At 43.1% G+C, this 22292-nt stretch overlaps 1 protein-coding gene across 2 annotated transcripts in view; it reads right to left on the reverse strand.

The window, feature by feature from the left end:
• Nucleotides 1-5086: 5086 nt before the first annotated feature.
• AHCYL1 (adenosylhomocysteinase like 1) overlaps nt 5087-22292 on the reverse strand; it is a 38337-nt gene continuing 21131 nt past the window's right edge. Inside the window, exons 2-17 of one of the 2 annotated variants that reach the window (XM_047084136.1) lie at nt 19754-19865; nt 17117-17260; nt 16013-16113; nt 15484-15586; nt 14017-14111; nt 13340-13446; nt 12406-12522; nt 12102-12165; nt 11207-11295; nt 10771-10841; nt 10310-10404; nt 10124-10222; nt 9664-9732; nt 9140-9218; nt 7661-7781; nt 5087-7138 (exon numbers count right to left, since the gene is read on the reverse strand). In XM_047084136.1, coding sequence (XP_046940092.1) covers nt 7132-7138; nt 7661-7781; nt 9140-9218; nt 9664-9732; nt 10124-10222; nt 10310-10404; nt 10771-10841; nt 11207-11295; nt 12102-12165; nt 12406-12522; nt 13340-13446; nt 14017-14111; nt 15484-15586; nt 16013-16113; nt 17117-17260; nt 19754-19865 — 1473 coding nt within the window. In that variant the 3' untranslated portion in view covers nt 5087-7131. Of the gene's footprint in view, nt 7139-7656; nt 7782-9139; nt 9219-9663; nt 9733-10123; nt 10223-10309; nt 10405-10770; nt 10842-11206; nt 11296-12101; nt 12166-12405; nt 12523-13339; nt 13447-14016; nt 14112-15483; nt 15587-16012; nt 16114-17116; nt 17261-19753; nt 19866-22292 lie in introns of those variants that run through there. The other variant, XM_047084137.1, reaches the window with a different exon arrangement.

The following is a 22292-nucleotide window of genomic DNA, read 5'->3' on the forward strand; positions in this document are numbered from 1 at the left end:
TGTCCATCAACTGATAAATGGATAAAAAAGATATGGTTTATATATACAATGGAATACTACTTGGCAATGAGAAAGAATGAAATCTTGTCATTTGCAACAATGTGGACAGAACTGGAGGGTATTATGCTATGTGAAATAAGTCAGTCAGAGAAAGATGTCATGTTTTCACTCATATGTGGAATTTGAGAGGTTTAACAGAAGACCAAAGGGGAAGGGAAGGAAAATTAAGTTTCAAACAGAGAGGGAGGCAAACCATAAGAGACTCATAAATACAGAGAACAAACTGAGGGTTGATGGGGGTGGGGGATTGGGGGGGCGGGGAAAATGGGAGATGGGCATTGAGGGCATGTGTTGGGATGAGCACTGGGTGTTGTGTGTAAGTGATGAATCATGGGAATCTACTCCTGAAGCCAAGAGTGCACTGTATATACACTGTATGTTAGCTAACTTAACAACAAACTATTAAAAAAAAAAAGAACAGGGGCGCCTGGGTGGCGCAGTCGGTTAAGCGTCCGACTTCAGCCAGGTCACGATCTCGCGGTCTGGGAATTCGAGCCCCGCGTCAGGCTCTGGGCTGATGGCTCAGAGCCTGGAGCCTGTTTCCGATTCTGCGTCTCCCTCTCTCTCTGCCCCTCCCCCGTTCATGCTCTGTCTCTCTCTGTCCCAAAAATAAACGTTGAAAAAAAAAATTAAAAAAAAAAAAAAGAACACTCTATCCAACAACAAAAGCATACACTTTAGTAAGCCCACAGCATAGATACGAAAAAGCCACAGGCGGTGGTTTGCTCCCAATTGTATATGTGACAGAGAAAGACAGTTCCCTTCTTACCATACATATTAGATTTGAGATAAAGTCACCTTTGCTTAAAAGAAAAGTTCACACTCAGCTATCCCCTCTGTCGACAGATTTGCATGAAAGCAAGCTGTAGGAGCGAGTGCACCTCAGAGAAGGCTGTGCTCACTTAACCTTCAGTAGAGCAGTATGCTCATATTTATCCAGTTCAAGCTCTTTCTCCTTTCCCTGATGAGAAAACACCTCTAAGTGGCCCTGTGGAAGTAATTTGCCCAGATAGAAACACAAAGGCCAGAGAATCATTGAAGAGAATGGACCTTTCATTTGGTGTTTATGCGCTGAAATAGTGGCGTCAGTAATGAACCTGAGTGTGAATTTCTGTGGTTTAAAAACAACCAAATCCAGAGCACAAGGGCCCCACGGGTCATCAGTAAATCTTTGGGGCCCCAAGAGTGGGTAACTTTGACCTGGTTTGGTTCTGGCTTTGGGAAGCAGAATTCTTTACGCCAGGAGGCAGCAGGTTCCCTGGGCTGTCAGGGCCGTTAGCAAAGTCATGACATCTGCAGTTTGGGTCTTCATGCCCATGCTCTTTCCTCTGCTGAAAGGATCTTCGCTAAGAAATAAGAACCATAGGGAAACTGCCTGAAAGTACCCTTGGGGAGTTTCCAGGTGACTCAGAAGAAAGTCCACAAGGGAGCCAGAAAGACTGGAGGTCAAATCCTAGGTCTACCTGTCAGTGGCACTGTGACCGGAGATACGTGGTTTCCTCATGGCTCTGAGTTTGTTTCAGCAGGTCTGGGGCAGGATCCTGGGATCCCTATTTTTCAAGCAATATTGCCTGGTGTTAAGCATAGACCCTGAAGCCGGACTGTCTGGGTTAATTCCAGCTTCACCAACTTGGGAGTTGTATACCCTCGGGCAAGTTACTCCACCTCCCTGTCTCAATTTCCCCATCTGTACTATGGAGATAATAGTAATATCTGTCTTATAGGGTTATTGTGAAGATCAAGTATGCTTATTGTGTAAAGCATTTAGAATGGAGCCAGTTAGAGCAAACACTATGTGTTACTATTCCATAGCCACAAACCTCATCCACAACTCCAAAATTAAAAAAAATTTTAAAAATCAGAAATTCCCCTCGAAGCTTGTCACAAATCAGTTTAGCAGCAAAACCTGATCTAAACGAATGGGAGGCTTTTGATAGTCTTTATCCCTTATTCTGTGAATATTAAAACATAATTGAGAAAATATCAACACATTTGATTATGGAATGTCACCCCCCCCATAGGTATTACATAATATACTATTTGTGTATTTCCTAAAAATATGAAATATTCTCAACTTCAAAACACAAGGTTTCAGAGAAGGGACTGTGGAGCTATATTTTATTATCATTTGCTGGCAGGAGACCATGTGTGACCACCAGAGACTGTGAGAAAAGTCGCCATCTGGTGGTTGCAATGGAGAACCACGTCACACGGAGGGCAGGATGGGCAGGGGAAAGCCTGAACATCAGAGACAAATAGACCCTCTGGCCCGCAATCTAGAACAATTCTTTCTAGAGGACGTTTTAAAATATGTTCAAGGGCTGCGGTACGGGCAGAGAAGACACCACTGCCAAGAAAATGAATATTCAATTTATTAAAGCAACAAAAACATTACTTCAGCTTTTTCGAGTACAGCTTATAGATCTTATTTATAAATAGCAAATGTTAATTACTTTTAATTGAAAGAAATTTGAATACCCAATTTATTTATAAATTTAAACTCCTTTAAACATTTCCGATTTGAGTTTCTTTTTTTTGTTCGGTTTTGAGAGACAGTGCGCACACACCGTTACACACCCTAATTGGAATCACAAATTACTTTCCCAGGTAATTTTTAAGTTGCTTTATCAGTCTGCTGAGATTTCCTAATACCATAGTGAATCCTGGCCAGGATGCAGGTGGATTTAGCATACGCTACCTAGACTAGAATACTTTGTTCAATATCCTTTTTTTTCTAAGTTTATTTTTGAGAGAGAGAGAGAGCATGAGCAGGGGAGGGGCAGAGAGAGGGAGGAATAGAATCTAAAGCAGGCTCCAGGCTCTGAGCTGTCGGCACAGAGCCCTACATGGGGCTTGAACTCAAACCATGAGATCATGACTTGAGCTGAAACCAAGAGTTGGACGCTTAACCAACTGAGTCACCCAGGTGCCCCTCTCATTTTTTATTAAGCCATTCATTCATATCAGTATATAGACTCATAGTTTCCTATTTATTCAATGGTTTATAAGCCATTATTTTGGTGTCAGATTGTCTCAGATTTGCCCAGTGTGAATCCCTTAAAGCTGGCCTCTGTGTCTTTTTGACATGCCCCCATCATTTTTTTGAGTACTTCCTTTCTCTCTGGCTCACCTTGTACTTTTCCTGCCCAGCCATGGAATCAGCCCTTTCTCCAGTCAGTCCTGGCTCCTTTAAGTGGAAAATGAGGTACCTGAATCTGGATGCTAGATGTGTGCACCACAATGGGGGAAGGAGACAGCTGCCAGGTTCACGTATTAGACAGAGCTAGGGAATGTTTGTACACACACACACCTATATTTATTTTGGAATTCATGAATTCACAGCAATACCTCCTATTCAAACACACTAGAGTTCATCCTAGTCTTCTCTCTTTCCGATTGGTAACACCTTCTCCAAAAATGAGAAAAATTGGCTTCTATTATTCTTACTATGTTTGCTTATTTGATCAAGTCCCATGTTCCTATCCTACCTGCCATTGTCATCCCTCCTCTGTGTCAACGTCCCCCTCATCCCACTTAGGATAACTCCCTGCACTGGGCCTCACCCCAGCTCCCACATCCACATACCTGGCTACAAATCCATGTAGGTGCCTAGCTTGCTCTGCCCTACCAAATGGCAGAATTGTGGGTAAAGGAAAAAGGAAAGAGGAATCTGAGACTTACTGGAATTTTATGTAAACTCCACAAAAGAAGAAATCTGATTCTCACTGATGTATCTCAAGTATCTAAAACAGACTTTTGGCACATAGTAGGCGATAAGAAAACTTTGAAGAATCAGTTTTATGAAACTATAAGGTCAACAGTTCATTTAAATTCCTTATATTCAAATATTTAAGATATTTTCCCACCATAACAGATGACTTTTTATAATCTCAAGAGTTATCAAATAGATTCACAAGACGGTTAAAAGTTTAAATCACTAATTAGGCAATATGAAGTTTATCTTAAATTCGGATTTATGTGTATGGAATAAAGCTTCCAGAATTAAAAACACGTCATTTTTCTAGTCTGCATAGAAATCATCAACATTGTTTGGGGCCAATTTAACAAAACATAAAAGGTTTTGTGTTTTAAAAATTTTTTTTAATGTTTATTTATTTTTGAGAGACAGAGCACAAGCGGGGAGGGGCAGAGAGAGTGGGAGACACAGAATCCGGAGCAGGCTTCAGCTTCTGAGCTGCCAGCACAGAGCCCAATGCGGGGCTCGAACCCACGAACTGTGAGATCATGACCTGAGCTGAAGTCTGACGCTTAACTGAGTGAGCCACCCAGGCACCGTAGAAAAGGTATTACTTTTGAAAGATATTAATACATAGTCACACCAGAAGCCACAGAGATAACTCTAGAGATGGCTACAGGTGTGGGAGGGGCTGAAGCTTTCCTAACTTTAGAGACTTTAAGGAAAAAAAAAAGGTACAGGGTCTTAAAGGGGAACTGCACAAATGAGGAACCCTGAAGTGCAAGCAGATTTGTCTTTTTTTTTTTTTTTAACTTTTTAAAGATTTTATTTTTAAGTAATCTCTACACCCAATGTGGGGCTCAAACTCACAACCCTGAGATCAAGAGTTGCACACTCCTCTGACTGAGTCAGTCAGGTGCCCCACAGATTTGCTTCTTGATGGAGTTTACAATGAAAGTGCTTTGGCACAGAGCAGGCAAACAAAACTTAAGATATCACTACAGGGGCGTCTGGGTGGCTCAGTCGGTTGAGCTCTTGACTTTGGCTCAGGTTGTGATTCTGGGGTTGCGGGATTGAGCCCTGCGCCAGCCTCCATGTTGAGGGCGGAGCCTGAATGAGATTTTCTCTCCCTCTCTCTCATCTCTCTCTCTCTATACACATATATATATGGAGATATTACTGAACTCTGCACCCAGCCTGCTCCTCTCCATATTAGGTCCTCAGAAAATCTCTATCAGAGACTGCTGACTGGCCCATGACTCATCCCACCCTCGAAAACAAATTCTAATGACGTTCTGTTGTTCAGTCAAGAATGACACAGAATTCCAATAAGGTCTTATCATTTTAATTGACTTTAATGATTATTGCTCATCTGCAAGGATTAATATTGCATTCATTAAAAATCATTCAATACAAAATAAACTTGTTCCTCCCAAGTTGCTCTCCACACGCTCCCTCTGATGCCAGACATTTTCCCACAGTGTCCTTTGTTACATGGCTTGACAGAGATGGAACCCTTACCTATTATTCCTATGGACACAGAAATAGATGGGGAGCAGGGGGCAGGCCAGAGGGCTGCGGGACCTGGGCCCCTTCCCTCCAGCAGAGCTGATGCGATGGATACCACTGTTGGCCAGGTTACCTCCCCTAAAGGATGGGGTGTTCTGATTGGCTGGTTCAATGCCCTGGGGAAAAAGGGCTTGAACCATTAGCATCTACAGAAAAGAAAGCATGGTCACACTGAAAAGGAGTGGGAAGGGGCTGGGTGGGGGAGAACTAGGAGAGGAAAAGGAAAAACGTTTTGGCAAGACTCTGCTAGAAGGCTGCAGAGTGAAAGCTTTCCTTTCGTATGTTACTGTTTTTTAATGTCTGTCTCTCTGATCAATGGCAACAGAGAAATGAACATTTCTAGTACCTAGCACTAATGCCTGACCCAACTTTGAAGGATCACCAGCTAGAACAAGTTGAGGATTTGGAATCCTGGATAATTATATACTTAAAGCTCATGAGCATAAAGCTCATTGGACCATGCAGAAATGCTGGTAAGCAGGGTGCATGGCATGGGAACACACCTCTCTAATCTTTGAGGGCCTCTCTAGGGATTCTTTCCAAGTATGGGCCAGGACGCACGGATTGCCTTCTCTGTGCACAAGCTGCCCTTTAAGATCTTGGTTCAAAAACTCTTTGTGAAATGTGTCAATTAAAAGTGGTACCACTTCCGTGAAACTAACATTATACAGGGGGCCTAAAGTCCCGGACCAGTTATACGGAACTATATTTCCCTCACCCTGGCCCAATTTATCCTTCTTCCTCCCATCCACATCTACCTCCCTTTAAATATTTTAGGTTGCAAAAGCACAGCTGACCAGAAATTTGCTCTTAAAGGATAAATCCTAAAGATAGAGCTCAGTGTTTTAGACTGAGTAATGGCTCAAGAAATTCGCCATCAGCACAAGCTGTATGGGGCAGAGCTGATAGAATTTGCCGTTATGGCCCCAGTTCATTGATGCTATAAACTATGGGCTTAGAAACAGAGGGACTTATCAAGAGTTTGAGATCAGCACTTCTCTAGACTCAACTGTGTACTCTCAGCTCCAAAGGTTCAAAAGAGAAACTGGTAACAACTAATCACCCAAGCAGTTCCTCAGTGTTAACACTAAACATTTTTTTTTTTTTTTTTTTTTTTGTGTGTGTACAACAGAAATCAATGCTAAGGGACAAAATTCAACTGAATAGAGTGCAGTCTGGTTAAAAACCTGAAAAATGAGAAGGTCTGGTGGGAGTGGAGGAAGGGCTGTACTAAATCCAAGTGGACCAACTGGATCTTAACAATACACATCTCTGAACCAGACACACCACCTTCACACAGGAAACAGGGCTTGGAACATCTGGGGAAATGAACATGCGCCACCTACATCTAACCTACCTGGCTGGTGGGTACCATCCCTGCTCCTCTGAAGAAGTGAAAGAGCACTGATTTCAGCAGCTAAGAAATGGGCTCTTTTAAGGCAATTTAGACATTGCAGATTGTTCAACATGGAAGGTACCTTAGCATTTCCTGTTAATAAGGTACCCAATTAAGACTAAAGTCCCCAGAAATGGGAAAGGAAGAATCACCTTTCTGGGCTGGGAGAGTAAAATCCTTCTTTAGTGACTAGGGTGAGGAACCTTGAACCTCAGTTTCATCTAAAGAGCCATGAAGCAAGTTCCTGTGTGGTTTGCAGAACTTGGATAATGAGATGAAAAAACAAAAATGAAATTATAGAAAAAAAAATCAACAGGAAAGGAATAAGAAGAAAATAAAAGTTATCTTAAAAAATATTTCTTTTAGAGTTGTGTGGTTCATGTGGACTGGTCCTTGGGAATATGGTCCATTAGTATCTGTAAATAAAGAGATTGGTTGGTTAGCACTTGTGTCTTCCACATTGAGAGATCCAAGAGAAAAATCTGAAACAGGGGACACTCCCCAGGGTCCTTCCCCAGCCCCAGCTGGGATCCCTAAAGCCGTTCCCCAGGGATCATTCTTCCCTGTGCTTCCACAGGGCTTATGACAGTGCCACCTCTGGTTTCATTTCTTGCTCCCTGAAAACATAAGCCAGTGGTTTTCAACCCCGACTGTATATTAGATTAATCTAGGGAGTTTTTATCAAATAAGTCTGGGCCCCAAGCCAGACAAAATGTATCAGACTGTCAGGGAGTGAGGCCCAAGCTTCCCAACTCTAGAAAACCCTTACTCCTTATATCTACCACTAGATAACACAATTTCTCTGCCTATCTTGTTAGGTCGGAGCAGAGTTCTTATACTCTTCAAAATCAGGCACAACACTTTATTTAAGAAAGCCAGCTAACCTGCTTGGTTTAATACTGCGTAAAAGAGCTTTTCACTTGGTTTTCCCAAGTTACCTGTAATAATTGGGTTTGAATGGCCCATTTTTGTTGAGTCCCAGATATTTTGCTTGGTCATCTGTCAGCTCTGTCAGGTGGGCATCAAATGATGGCAGGTGCAAGCTGGCAACATACTCATCTAGGAAGAACACAGTGATGGGGGAGCAGACCCCATTTCAACCTGCCTCTCAGAACATAACCTCCCCCTATTTTCATCTGAAGCTTTTTGAGAAAGAGGACAAGGAATGGAATAACTGCAAGCATCTACAACTCAAAATATTTGCTTAAAGAGCCCTCAAAGTTGCCTTTTTTGGCAGGGTACCCCCCCTGAACATCCAGAGTGTGTTCAGAAAGGCATTTGCCAGGGTAACAAAATGGGGTGGGCTTGTACCTCTGCATCCTTCTCTGGCAACGCTTCTGGCTTTACCCCAGTGGCCAACATGCTATGTATCACTCTCATCTTCCTGCAACAACTTCTTTAACTGAATTACACTCAAACTACAGAACAAAGCAGACACCGGTAGCTCAAAAGACCTTTGTGTCATTAAGATTTATTTAGAATATGGGACGCCTGGGTGGCGCAGTCGGTTAAGCGTCCGACTTCAGCCAGGTCACGATCTCACGGTCCGTGAGTTCGAGCCCCGCGTCGGGCTCTGGGCTGATGGCTCAGAGCCTGGAGCCTGTTTCCGATTCTGTGTCTCCCTCTCTCTCTGCCCCTCCCCCGTTCATGCTCTGTCTCTCTCTGTCCCAAAAAATAAATAAATGTTGAAAAAAAAAAATTAAAAAAAAAAAAAAAGATTTATTTAGAATAACATCCATAAGGGCCTTGAATTTTAGGATCATGGATTTCTAAGGCAGCTGGTGCAAATTTATTACTCTTCCCTGGATAAACTTCCTGGGCTTTTATGAATATGAATTAAAGAAAAAAACTCAATCTGTTGGAGGAGATGAGAGTGAGAGGTCTTTCAGCTTTAATCAAGGGGACAGGGGCTGATCAATTATAGATGGGAGGTGGGCATCACTATTCAAGAAGGGAAAGAATCAGAGAGGACATGTTTTCCATATGAACGCAACACAGCTGTCCCCTAGAATCTCAGAGGTTGCATTATTTACACAGAGGATGGACAATAAAACCTAGATTTGTTTCTGTTTCTCTCATCTTGGTCCCAGGCTGAAGTCACTAGTGGTAGGAATTTTACTGAACTTCATAAGGCTACTCAGACTAAGAGCATCTACCCTAAACCACCATGCTAAACACTTAGGCTCGTTAGTTGTAATTCTTACTACAATTCTGCACTGTATGTATTACTCTCACTTTATTGATGAAGAAACTGAGGCCCGTAGCGATTAGAACTTGTCCCAAGGTCCAGAAACCATGAGAGGTTAGGATGGGGATTACAACTGTGACTCTAAATCTAATACTTTTCATGATAATCATTTCACCAAACCATTCAAGAGTCTGAAGATCGGTACAGGTTCCTACTGTTTCTCACTCACCCATCTTCTTAGGAAGCAGGTATACGTCTTGTTTGTATCGTCCCTCAGGTGCATTATAGAGTTCTATCAGTGCCAAAGCCTAGGTTGAGAGAAGAGGGTGAAAAAACACAGAAACACTTCTTAGACAGGGACACAAAAACAAAACTAGATGTAACAGGGTCTTGGGTAAGTACTACAGTGATGTATCATGGTGACAGCACCCAGGACTTGGGCCTGTAATAACCACCACCATACATCGTAAAAGGATTTGCTGCTGTTTTTGTTTAGTTCCTAATAAAAGAACAGACTAAATACAACTAAGCCAGAACACTACATTCTCAGCTAACACAGCCAACTTAAAGGGACACAAACTCCAAGTCTGCCTGACTGAAGACTCTCTTCTACACTCGAGAAAGCCTGTCTTGCCCACCCACGACCTGAAACGTGTTGAAAAGAACATAGCAGGGCACACTCTCATCGGAACTATGCCCGAGGCCCCGTCCCACTAATCCCAGGGCAGGAGAAGCAGGCATTTAGTCACATACCTGTGTTGTGGCTGTGATGGACAGAACAAAGGTGGGAACTGTGGAGCAGCTCAAATTGAGCAGACGACCCTGGAAAGGTAAGAGAGCCCTGGGATGAGTTTTGCTCCCCTTCGGGTTTCAGATTCCAGGGTCATCCAAGTTAAGCAAATGCAACTCAGATGGTAGAGAAAGCATTACAGTTCCAGATCAGGACTCGAGATTTTATCTTATTTTCTTAAGTCCATCGGAGTAAGACAAATGAAGAATGAGCTGTGGTCAGGAAAGAGTATGTTACTTGGGAAAAGGTAGGTATTTTTTTGAGTGGTTCTATGTTAGGGACCAGAAAATGTACGAAGGAGATCTGTATCCAACGACAGAGTTCAGGGAAACATGGCATAACATTTCCTCCCTGCCCCTCCTCCTGCCGCAGATCTAACTACGGTGCCTGTGCCGCACTGCCAAAGCCCTTCTGAGTGCGTACCTCTGCCAGGAGGACGACACGTTTGCCATCTGGCCAAATGACATGGTCCACCTGAGAACGCACTCGCTCCCATGTCAGCTCTGGAGTGCGGAGGCTGGTCTGAAAGGAAGACAGCACAGTTGACTGTGGCTCTAATGGAAGGAAGGGGAAAAAGGCCTTGCGGTCAATGAATGAGAGAAACCATACCACATCAATTTCCGTGTTGGAGTGGCCCATATTGCACACGATACAACTGTTTTTCATGCGGTCCAAGTGCTCCCGTGTCACTACATTCTTATTTCCTAAAAATAAAGGGAGAGCGGCTGAAGGAGATGTTGAGCAACAAAGGTACCAACCGGCTTTCAGTAGAAGATGGGAAAGAGGAGTTTCGCTGCATGAAAGGGCATGTATACTCTGTGAGAAAAGTGTATGCTGCATAACTGCTCTTCAGGCTCACTGATTTGGTTTTAAGATTCAACTGTATAAAAAGCCATCAGGGAAAAAGTCTCTTTGTTCTGGAAAACACTGAGGTTCTGATCGCTTATTCTAGTTCTGAGACTTCTACTCCAAGCACAGGCCTCCCCTACTTTATGTGACGGTCAGACCATTTTCACGATCTGGCCTCAGAGTTACCACTCCTCCACGCACCTCGGAGCACGGACACTTACCCGTGCAAGTTATTACGACATCAACTTGCCGGATGACTTCATTTAGCTTTACAACCCTGAACCCATCCATGCTGGAAGAAAAGGAAGGAACATTATGAGCAAAGCAAGGAAGCAGTGGGACAGAAGCTGGTCACAAAATGAGACTGCTAAATTCCCTTGCAAAGTCAGGTCCAGGGCTACCTCACAGGGATGATAAGTGACAAGCTGTGCTAAACTACAGACTGGCCTCTTCAGACTCCCCAAGACTCCATTCAGGAAGGGAAAATGCCAAGAAGCTCCCGGAGTGCCCTGGGATTACAATGGAGGGAACAGAGCCATCCTAGCCTTCTCTTCCTCTGAGAGATTTCTGCAAGGAATGGTTAATACGATCCATCATGAACTCTCAGAAGCACGAAGTACTGGGGTCAATCTAATCGTATCACCACTCTGTTCTTACCAGGCCTGCAGAGCACAGATGGGGTCGATTTCTGTGATGTAGACAATCGCTCCAAGGGCCTTGAGAGCAGCACAGCAGCCCTTTCCCACCTGCAGCACGTAAGAAAGAAGTCGGGGTGACAGGTCCATCACGGCATGGGTACTGGGGCAGGTAGGCTCTTCGGGAGATGGGGATGAACCTCCCTGAAATCACCATCTAGTAAGCCCTTGCGGGGATGCTCCAATCCAAGCAGAGCAGAAACAGATCCAGATTATGCTGTGACCCTTAGTCAGAGAGGTGATTTAGCGGACACTCACATTTCATAGCAAGGGCTGGGGCTTGGGATGGTAAAAGAAATCAGGAGATCAAATAGGTGTTACCATTAGGAAAACAAGACCAAGGAAGAGCAACTGTAACCTCTCCTATCTTAGTCCAGGAAAACTTGATTAACTCTCATCTAAGATGCATCTAACTCAAGGAAAGCCCAGCAGCTCGGGGAACTTCCGTGGGTCACAGATGACAACAAAATCTCCTTCACCTTTTCTAGTTTACAGATAATCAACTATGTATCACTTTGGGTCCCACCCTTCACTCCAATACCAGGGCACTTGTGTGGCTAAAATGCTACATATTCACTCAAATTAAGTCTCATAAAAAGTAACTGTTATGGGGGGGAGGGGGCGGGTGATGCCCACATTCCATTCTACAAGACAACGCGGTGAGATCTGAAGATTCGATTCATTTTGTGCATCTCTATTCCTAAGTCTGAATAAAACACTTTTGCTATTATTTTGAGATACGTTATCTAAAAGCATGTTTTAACCTCACAGCAGTGACCATCCTGACAGCACAAATCTCCTGCACTCAACATTTCTGGTAAGTCTACGAAAAGACACACTCAGGCCCAGTTATTTACCTCACCATAGCCACACACCACCACTTGTTTCCCACCAAACATCACATCTGTGGTCCTCTTCAGGCTGTGGAAAACAGACAAGGGCTCAACTTAAACATTATTAGCCCAAACACAGTCCCTCTGCACACAATTAAAAGAACTCTGGCTGGAAGCTGCCTGGGCTTGGTATGAAATGGACCCCTCTGACAAACCTTTAAAGCCAAAGGAAGACCACGGGACAAGACTGGAGTGGTATCAGATTAACACTGCAACCCAACCCAGATCTGTCCCCTGTAAGTCTGAGTATCTCTACATTTCAACTCACCCATCCAAAATGGACTCTCGGCAGCAGTACAAGTTATCAAACTTCTGTTTGGTAACAGAATCATTGACATTCATGGCCGGAACACAGAGCTTCCCAGCTTTGGAGAGCTGATATAGCCTAAAGGGAGAAGAAGCCACAAAAACAAACAAAAACAAAGTTAGCTGATGAAACAATATGCAGCAAAATCTGCCTAATTCTCTTCAAGCTTCATGCTGCCCTCCCCAAGGACATTAGTAACCAAGATCATTTCCTTGTCATCCCTCCTCGCACTTCTTTTCATTTTCTCTCCCCCTTAGCCCTCCCCCCCCCTTTTTTTGGAAGGGAAAAAAACCCCTTTCCATTGAAGAAATTTACTTCTCTTCCATAAAAGGGATGTATTTCCTTAGACCAGCATTTTCTCAATATATATAAAAAAACATGCCCACCCCTGATAAACAAAGATTATCAATGACTCTGCTTTGGTTCCCTCCGTGTGCGTGTGTGAGCATGTGCGATGTGCTCCCAACTGAGAAACACTCTTTTAGATAGAGATCTTTTAGATTTTCCGACAAGCCAAGAATATTTTGCCCAGTTTTGCTTTTTGTAGTGTGTATAATGTATACTTTTACAATAGGATTTTTTTTTATATTTCAAATAAAAAATTATAATACAATATTGAATACAGTTTTTCCAGATATATTCACTCCCTACACCTCCCAGCGTTGGCTGAGACTCACAGTGGGTTAAGTGGGAAAGAAAAATGTGTGAACGAGAACCTGAGATAACTTCCTCTTAGGGCCTCCTGGATTCTTCAAAAGGAAAACTCAGAAGTTTTATCTAATGAAGATACTCCCAATTTAGTTACAAGTCTGAAACACAGCCCTAAAGCCTGACAGAGACCAGAAGAATTTGCTGAGGCAAGAACACAAGGGGCAGCTACTCCAGAATCTGTTACCTGTGAACACCAGTCACGCTCTCTTCCACAATGCCTCGGATCTTCTTAAACACGTTTGGATACTTCTTATAAACCCAGTGGGTTAAGTCTCCCCCATCATCCAGGATCTATAGAACAGCCAGAAGACTTCTATGGGCATTCAGGCTGCTAGAGCTGGGGGGAACTTTGAACCCACTTTCTGTACTAGTAAGAGAGCCCTGTATGTTTTGGAAGAGCACTCCTCAGAGCTCCTTAGAGCAGGTTTAGACAGTGGAAACACAGTCAAATTTGTCGGTGTAAATGGTTAAAAGGATTCCTAAGTTTGTTCTTGGCTAGAGGGAAGAGTATTAGGCTAATCATAGACTCATTTTTTAGTCTAGAGTCTTGAAATATATAACTCCTTGGAATGCAAAAGGAGAGCTGGGGCAGGAAGGAAAGAAACCAGAATCCTATTCCAAAGAGGTACCACATTACTTCTTTCTATTTCTTTCTGCTGTGTTTGAGCCACACGTGTTCACTTTAGTCTTACCCTTCCCCCACCTTTCCATTCAGTACTCCGACCCATTCTGAATAGGTTATCAAGCAACAAAGTAAGTGCATGAAGAACAAACATCCAAAACATATTTAGGGAACCATGCTTTGAGGGAAAAAAGGAAACAAATCTGTGGTCAAAGTGTAGGATGAATATGTATCATTACCATGTTAGCTTGCCAACCATCCATGTTCACACAGCGGTCAATACACCACCAGAAGTCATCTTCCGACTCGCCCTTCCAAGCAAACACTGCAACTCCTGTAGGGATGGGAACAAATCAGCTGACTCCTCCTTCCGGGAGTTCCCTATACCAATACCACTTTCTGAGATCCACGTGAAGAGAAAAAGGCTACAGAACCTATGTTGGAAAGGAAACAACTTCAAAGGGGCAAAAAGTCAAAAGAGCACCTTTAGTTGAGGAATCGGTAATGAATTTAAGAGATTTTTGTTTTAAAAATATTTTAGAACCTTAAAATGTTATTCTCTTTGGCCAATTTCACACTTGGAACTCTGTCCTAAGGAGATAAAATGAAGTGGGAATTAAAATAAAGTTGTTCACTGGAACATTATTCGTATTAGCAAATATCTTAAAACAACCTAAATGTTTAACATGAGTATTGATAGTGAAGTAAAACCATGTGGCCATATGATTATTACAAATGATGCTGTCAAGTTTTCAGTGACATGGAAAACTACTTCTGAAAATGTTGTATTTTAGGTTATAAAATTGTATACGTACAGAGATTTATTTATCTCTGTAAAAAGTGAACTGAAAAAAGGAAAAAATGTGTCAAATATCCCTGTGTACTAGGATTATTATTATTATTATTTTGGAAACTCCTCTAAATTTTCTGCAATAAACACCAGAAAAAGGTAAACAAGAAAAACAGAACTATTATAAAATTGCTGAGGATCTCAAGGAGACGGGAGGTCCTTCAAGAAACTTCATGGTTCTGGAACGCCTGGGTGGCTCAGTTGGTTAAGCCTCCAACTTCGGCTCAGGTCATGATCTCATAGTTTGTGGCTTCGAGTTCCACATCGGGCCCTGTGCTGACAGCTCAGATCCTGGAGCCTGCTTTGCATTCTGTGTCTCCCTCTCTCTGCCCCTTCCCACTCATGCTCTGCCCTTCCCTCTCTCAAAAATAAATAAACATTAAAAAAAAAAAATTTCATGGTGGTTTTCTTCTGAACATTTTAACAATAAAAATTGTTTTATGCTTAAGTGAACTTACAAGCAGTCGACAATTTTTCAATGAACTACTAATACAGAAGGCACTCCTTAACTTGTGTTCTCTCAAAAGTGATGAGCCTTTGGTGAAAAAAGACCAGCTGAACTTGTATACCTCACACAGTTGAATACTCTTCTTTGTTCACTTAACATTACAATTAAGCATTTCCCCATGTAATTAAGATTCTTTTCAAGGGTTGGTCATTCTTAATGACCATATGATATTTCATCACGGATATGGACCTTCATTTTATTACCCATTTTCTTCCTGTCGATATTCTTAATACCCTCCAAATTTTACAGCCCCTGGACATACATGATACTGTAAGGACTATTTTAATACATAAATACTACATTTAGATAATTATTTTGAGGCAAAGGTGGTGAAAGAGCCGAACTTACCAGCCTCAGCCAGTGCTGCGGCCACTTCATTCTGAGTGGAGTAGATGTTGCAAGCAGACCAGCGGCACTGGGCCCCCAGGGCACAGAGTGTCTCAATCAACACCTATGCAGATAGGGAGCAAGAAAGGGTGAGAAAGAGGAGGGCCAGATAGGAGTGGCATGTGTGGGAACAGTACGGGCAACTCTGCAGCAACCTAGCCGCACTGTGACATTACAGAAGGTGACATTACAGAAGGTATAATCCAGCGAGGCAGCACACTGGCATCTAACTTCACCCAAAAGATGTGCTCCTAAAAGTCATTACATTTTCCTAACAATCATGTTTTTGCAACTCTAGATCTCCCGAAGTCAGGTTATGATTATACGTATGTATACAAAGACGAAAACCCCATTATTGGGTAACAGGAGGCCCCACCTGATGGTCATTTGCATTTGGAGACTGGATAGATAGGGAAGGAAAAGCAAGTAAAAAGAGTTTGTTTTTTTTCTCCTCATCACGAGTCCCTCCTTTTTCTCCCAGCAAACTCACCGCTGTCTGGGCTGTGATGTGTGTACAGCCCACTATTTTAGCACCAGCCAAGGGCTTCTCCCCCTGAGCACGTTTCCTGAGTGAAATCAGAGCAGACATGTCTGTGAAAGAACAGAGGATTTGAGCCAGGCCTGCACCAGCAATATCACCAATTCCTGCCCCAGCAACATCTAGGGCTGGTCTGTATCTGTTGAGATATCGCAAGATAAGGCAGAAAAACTCTAAGTATATTTCCTCGATGAACTGGCAGCTTCAACAGCAGAACAACAGTGGGGAGCTGCCAGCCAATCACCTGGAATTTCTTTTTCACTGTTTCAGCCTTGTGTACAGAGGGCTGAATGGAGAATGAAGTAACTTCTCAAATCTGATCCAAATGGAGGGTGAGTCTCCTCATTCATTTGGGAGGAGGGGGAAATGGTTATGGCAGTGGCTAGTGGGCTCCTATATATAATCATCAGACCAGGAAGGAAGACTTCACCCTCAGCAGACGAGCACTTGTTTCTCTCTGCTACCGAAGCCCATTCTGTCAGTCTGTCTGGTTTCTGTACTACCCCCTCCCAGTACAGAGCATGCCTGTAGTGGGAAAGCAACAAGAGTAAAAAGACTGTACCAGGAATGGGGTCGGTGAGGAAACCAAATTTAACTGTCAGTCACTTTTACTCTAGCTCCAGCAGAGGGTGCTCAGGACCAGAGACCGAAGGAGACCCTAGGCGACCACATCCTTAGCTGAAAACCCTCCCACATTTGCCGCTTCTGGGAAATGTGGGTCTCTGAGATTGGCAGCTATGGTAGGATCCCGCAGAACTAACCACCGTGTAGTGTTCTGGGACTTGCTGACTCCACAGGCAGATCTCCGAATATGGTGTCATGGGGGAGGAAAACAGAAACTACACTGTGTAATTACTATGTGCTGAGAACAGGAAGCAAGGAGAACAAGAACCCTGAGGCTCCGGCTCCAACAGAGAGATCTGCTTGTACAAGAATCCGGAACACTGAACGTTCCCAGAGGATTTTTCAAGTTAGTTTTCAAGTGTGAAGTTGTCTATGGATCCTGATGACCAGCAACTGGGTTGCTTCTGGTCCCCTACCACTCCCTTTCTTTACCTTGCTCAGCAATCTCAATCTCCCGGCGTCCAAATTCTGCCTGCTTGATGTTCTTCACACAGAAATTGCTGCTGCCCTTGGAGTTGGTTTGCTGCTTCTCTCGGGGGGAAACCTCATCATCAGAGCTATCTGTGTAGGACGCAGCTGGAGCCAGAAGAGAAAGAAACAAGGATAGGAGAACCTCAATAGCCCCCAACTCCACAAAGCACACTCCCCAAAGGACTCATTTAAGTGAAGTGAACTCTTAACTGCGGCCATCTTTTACGTCACCCTCAGCCCTACTCCTCCAGAATAACAGAGGAATGCGATTGTTGGGGATCTTTCAGTGTTGTGGCCCCTCTATCCACCCTGATGATACTGTGCCATTACTGCTTGTAACAAGAAGCTACTGGTCCCAATTCTGCACCGGCCCTCGTGAATCCCAAGATACCAGGGGCACCTGGTCCCAACCTGGACTGGAATCAGACACAGCAAAAATGGAAGAATAACTTAGGGCATATAAGGAATGCAATTTCTGTAGATCACTGGTTTTCAAACTGAAGCATCTAAAGCACTCATCAGAATTACATGGAAGGTCAAAATACAAATGGCTAGGCCCCACCGCCAGAAATTCCCATTCAGTAGGTCTCAGATAGGACCCAAGAATTAGCATTTCTAACAAGTTCCCAGCTGTTGCTGACAGTGCTGTTCAGAAAACCACATTCACAGAACCACTAATACGGATGACAGCGACAAGAAAATCTTACAAGGGATTTTATACTAGGTTGTGCTCAAAGAATACAGAGAAGGAAAGAAAGGACTCAGAAGGTGAGCAGCTCTGGTTCTACTGTCAGCCCTAAGATCCCTCAAGATGTTCAACATTAAAAAAGCAGCTTCATATAAAGGCTAAAAATGTCCTTTCAGACAGATATGCAGGAAGGCATATAATAATCACTCCCCGACTGTTAAATCACCTCTTTCTTCTCTGAATCGAGTATTTCCTGATCTTGATCTCAGCCGGTATGTCAGGTCTCTCACTGTCTCCTACATACTACTTGCTAACACAAATACTCCTAAAGGTATCTGTCCCACTAGAGCAGTTTAACTGTATCACAAAGTTTTTAAAAATGCCCTGACAGGTTCCTGTTAACACATGGCCGTCAAGATCTTTGAGGACTTCGTTAAAGCTTTCTTCACTCACTCCTTTCTTTCTAACTCAGCCTTTCACAATTAATTCTTTCTTAGCTGTGATCAGCCCGTTTATGACCCCCAGTCTTTTGTACCTGTCACTCCAAGACACCTTTTGTTTATGACAGCCATTATATTTGGAACCTTTTCTTGTACACAGGCCCACAGCGACTCTGTATATTCATTTATTTCAGTACTTAACCCTGTGTACCACCCTTTGTTCTCATCTGCCTATCTTATTTACACTGGGTTATCAGCGGCACAGAACAAAAGGACAAGTTTTTAAAAATGTGTTTACTTGTTTGTTTTTTCACATTCCTTTTACCTTGAGCCCAGTCCTTAATGTTGATACCATAGGGGTGCCTGGGGGGCTCAGTCAGTTGAGCACTGGACTCTTGATTTCAGCTCAGGTCACGCTTCTCACAGTTCCTGAGATCAAGCCCCACATCAGGCTCTGTGCTGACAGAGTGGAGCCTGCTTGGGATTCTCTCTCTCTTTCTCTTTCTCTCTGCCCCTCCCCTGCTCATGCTCACATGCTCTCTCTCAAAATAAATAAATAAGCTTCAAAAAAATAACAATACCATACAAATAGTATTCTGGCAAAAGTCAACAAATGGGTTTTGGTACAAATCCTTTTGTAGACACTAACGGCAATCTATGACCTTGGGCAAGCCTCTGAACCTCTTGACGATGTTTCCTCAGTTGAAAAATGAGGTGGGCTTAGGTTGGATGTCCCTGTGGATCTTCCAGTACTCAAATCCTAAATTCTATATCTTTTTCCACATTAACTTTCTAGTAGCCCGTCTAAAGTTGAGAAGGGCACAATTAAAAAAAACAAAAGGCTACTTACATAGGGTTAAAATAGGATATGGGAACTACAAAGAAACAGAACTAGAGACACATTATAGTAGTTTGAACCTTTCCTATTCGAAAGGTTAACAGGGGAGGACACTTCAACATAAAGGGTAACCTAGTGAATGAAAGGAGCCAAAATACTAGTTTTTATTGTCACAATTCAAGCAGTCTTGGAGCCGAGAAAGAAAAAGTCAGGTGGCAGGGTGTATCTTATACAACCAAATTAGAAATTATACTTCCAAAGTACACCTCTTTTTCAAGGCCAGTTCTGTCAGCCAAAATAGAATTGATTTTCTCCCTTTGTACGTGGGCAGATAAACGTGGGAATGGGAACTGGCCCAGTACTACCAACCAGGCACTGGCCACAGACCACACACAGACAAGGCCACGCATGGGAAGAGAGTCTCCAGATGACAAAAGCCTCACCAGCTACAAGCCTGGCTGGGGACATTTCCAGTGTTCAACTGCTAATTATCAGCTTTTAGCACAAAGGTGGGAAGTCCTGACATGAGGTCCTTTCAGATTCTAGGTAAGTAAAGGGCAGGGGGTAGAGAACTAGCTTAAGACCGTGCAACAGAGAAGAAAGATCGGAGTGGACTCAGAGCCCGCACTTACCTGAACTGTAGCTGTCGGTGGAGGACTGGGAGATGGAGCGAGACAAAGACCGGCGGCCTGTCTTGGTGGGGAACTTGGTGAACTCTTGCATGTCATCGGCAAACTGGATTTGCTGTAGGAGGAAGACACACACTTGAAAACTTACAACAGGGATGCTATGAAATGTTCCATTTTTTAAGGCCATACATTTCCTTCCCTGAAACCTCAGGTGAACGTGGCCCCTACCAAGCCAGCAACTCTCCCACCAGAATGAGGGCAGGCAGAAGCTACTTGCGGACTCCTCTCCAAATGCCAATTACTATCTCTTTCCAATTGTTTCAGAACCTTTTGTGGGGGGAGGGGGGCAGAGCTCAAGACCCAGCTTTTTGTACCATCTGTCCAAAATTCACAAGTCCCTCTTCTCACAATCCGTAAAGTTTTATTTCTTCTTACAACCTTGACACATCAAACCCTTCACTCTTCCTCCCAACTCTACCAAAAAACAGGCACCATTTCATAGTGCTTCTGCTCTTTTTCATTTTCCAGAATATAGTCTTGTAGCACATTCTTATCCTGAAATTAGCAGAGGTCTTGTTGTTTGAAAAATTACGGGGATGCCTTGAAATGGTGATGGTGGGTGCCAAGTCGGAGTCCAATCATACCCGTACCTCACAAAGCCAATATAGCGTCCTTAGAACCTGCTACGTCCAGTAAAATGCTGGAATACACTAAAGAAAGCCAAATTAAAAAATATATGCACACCATAGTAAAATCCAACTAATCAGGACTAATTTAAAGGAAGGAGAAAAGAAATGACTTGGTAAACTCTGTATTCAAAACTTCCTTAAATGAAATACACCAGAACTAGGTAACTGTCTGAAGGATATTTGGAAAACTGGCTTTAATAAATAGCAAATACAATTAATATTATTTATAGTCAAATTAGCGGATGTTTCTAAAGTATATGAAAACGTTTTCCTCCATTAAATGACTTAAACTTTCCTCCTGAACTCTTATTTAAACTCTGATAAACCCTTCAAGATATAAGAAATAAACTTCAGCCTCCTGAAAAACAGAATGGTTTGAGACTCTGAATTAAGATTCTCCTCTCCTCACAACCTGACTAAATCTGAAAGGTTCCCATGGAGAATCCATTAAGCTAAGTCTTTAGCAGATATCTTTGGAAATGTAAAAGCTATTACAGATTAAAATCTTCTCTCCATAATGCTAGCAACATGGTTATAGCCACTTTGAAGCCACGAATAGTAAACTCTCCATTTGTTACAGCTGCAAAACATTCCTCTCCTCTGTCACATGTACCTTTGAGATAGGGTAGCATCAGCTGGCAGTAGAAGAATCAGGCTTAAATGTGCAACACAGCAAAATAAATAAGTAAATAAAAGAGACTCGGGCTAAACAACATATATATGGCACTAGAACTTGACTAACAAATATCTTTGTACATCTGAAGCAGCTTTTTCAGTTTAGATGCTAAAACTTTATAGCTTAAATGCCAAAAGCACTAGTTCCTTTCGGGAGGGGCGGGGGGAACCACCTACTCCGTTGAAGTGGCCACAGGTCAGCATCTGCCCTTCTCGATAGGATTTTCCACTGCATGTTCACATGACTTCTGCAGTCAGCAAATCTAGTTTTACTGAAGAGATTAATCCAAGACCAAGGTAATGACTTTCAACCCAATATGCAGTTCTTTTGGTGGCAGAAAAAATAGAGTCAAGATACCATCAATGGCTTTTAACACTCTCCAAAGGCAGCCCTTCCTCCAACAGCCTTCTTGTTCCTGGCATGGGCAGTCTAGTCGGAAGCTAGTCTTCTCTCTTGGCTGTTATGATTCCCTCCTCTGTTCATCTTTTTTCAAAAGGCTCTGGGCATATTCCCAAACACCACCTACCTGGCGGTGGAGGAGGGAAATGCAGTAACATTTGCAGTTTCTTAAATAAAAAAATAGAGAGGTGGCTGTGGCAAGATAGAACTGTGTTTCTTCAGCAACCTAAGAAGTGACTTAACAGTCATAATCCCACCTTGTATTAATGAAGCTCGTCAGTAGCCTAAAGCTTAGCAAAATCTTACCCATCTAAAAATATTAGACTGTGTTGCAAGCAGCTTACCAATCAGCGCTGTGCCCCATCTCTCAAATCATTAATATGGTGCCTATTTGAAGTGGGCAGCATGTTAATTCAAGCCATGACATGGATGGATGGCTGTCTAGTCTCACAACTCTTTGACACTTTCACTGCTTGTAAATAAGGTAGTCCAGCTCTACAAAGATGCGTGATAACCTGTCTTCTCTCCCACCACCAAACTGCGCAAAGAGATCTGCCCTGCCAGTTCCCACCAGGCCTGCTTGCCCTCCTGGATGTCTTTACAGCTAGTACCCGTCTTCCTTCCGAAGTACTTCCTGGAGTGCCGCTCACCTTCACATTATAAACAAAGACACTGCTGTCAAAAGCAATTTTGGGTATCACAGTTTTCCCTCTAATGAAAACAGATCTCTGTAACAGCCTTCTAATTGGGATGGATTCACTGCATTTACACCCAATAC

Source organism: Lynx rufus, unplaced genomic scaffold (genome assembly GCF_022079265.1).
Source record: "Lynx rufus isolate CCGP_SWC_20201006 ecotype Redwood Valley unplaced genomic scaffold, mLynRuf1.p SCAF_2, whole genome shotgun sequence".
Lineage (NCBI taxonomy): Eukaryota > Metazoa > Chordata > Mammalia > Carnivora > Felidae > Lynx > Lynx rufus.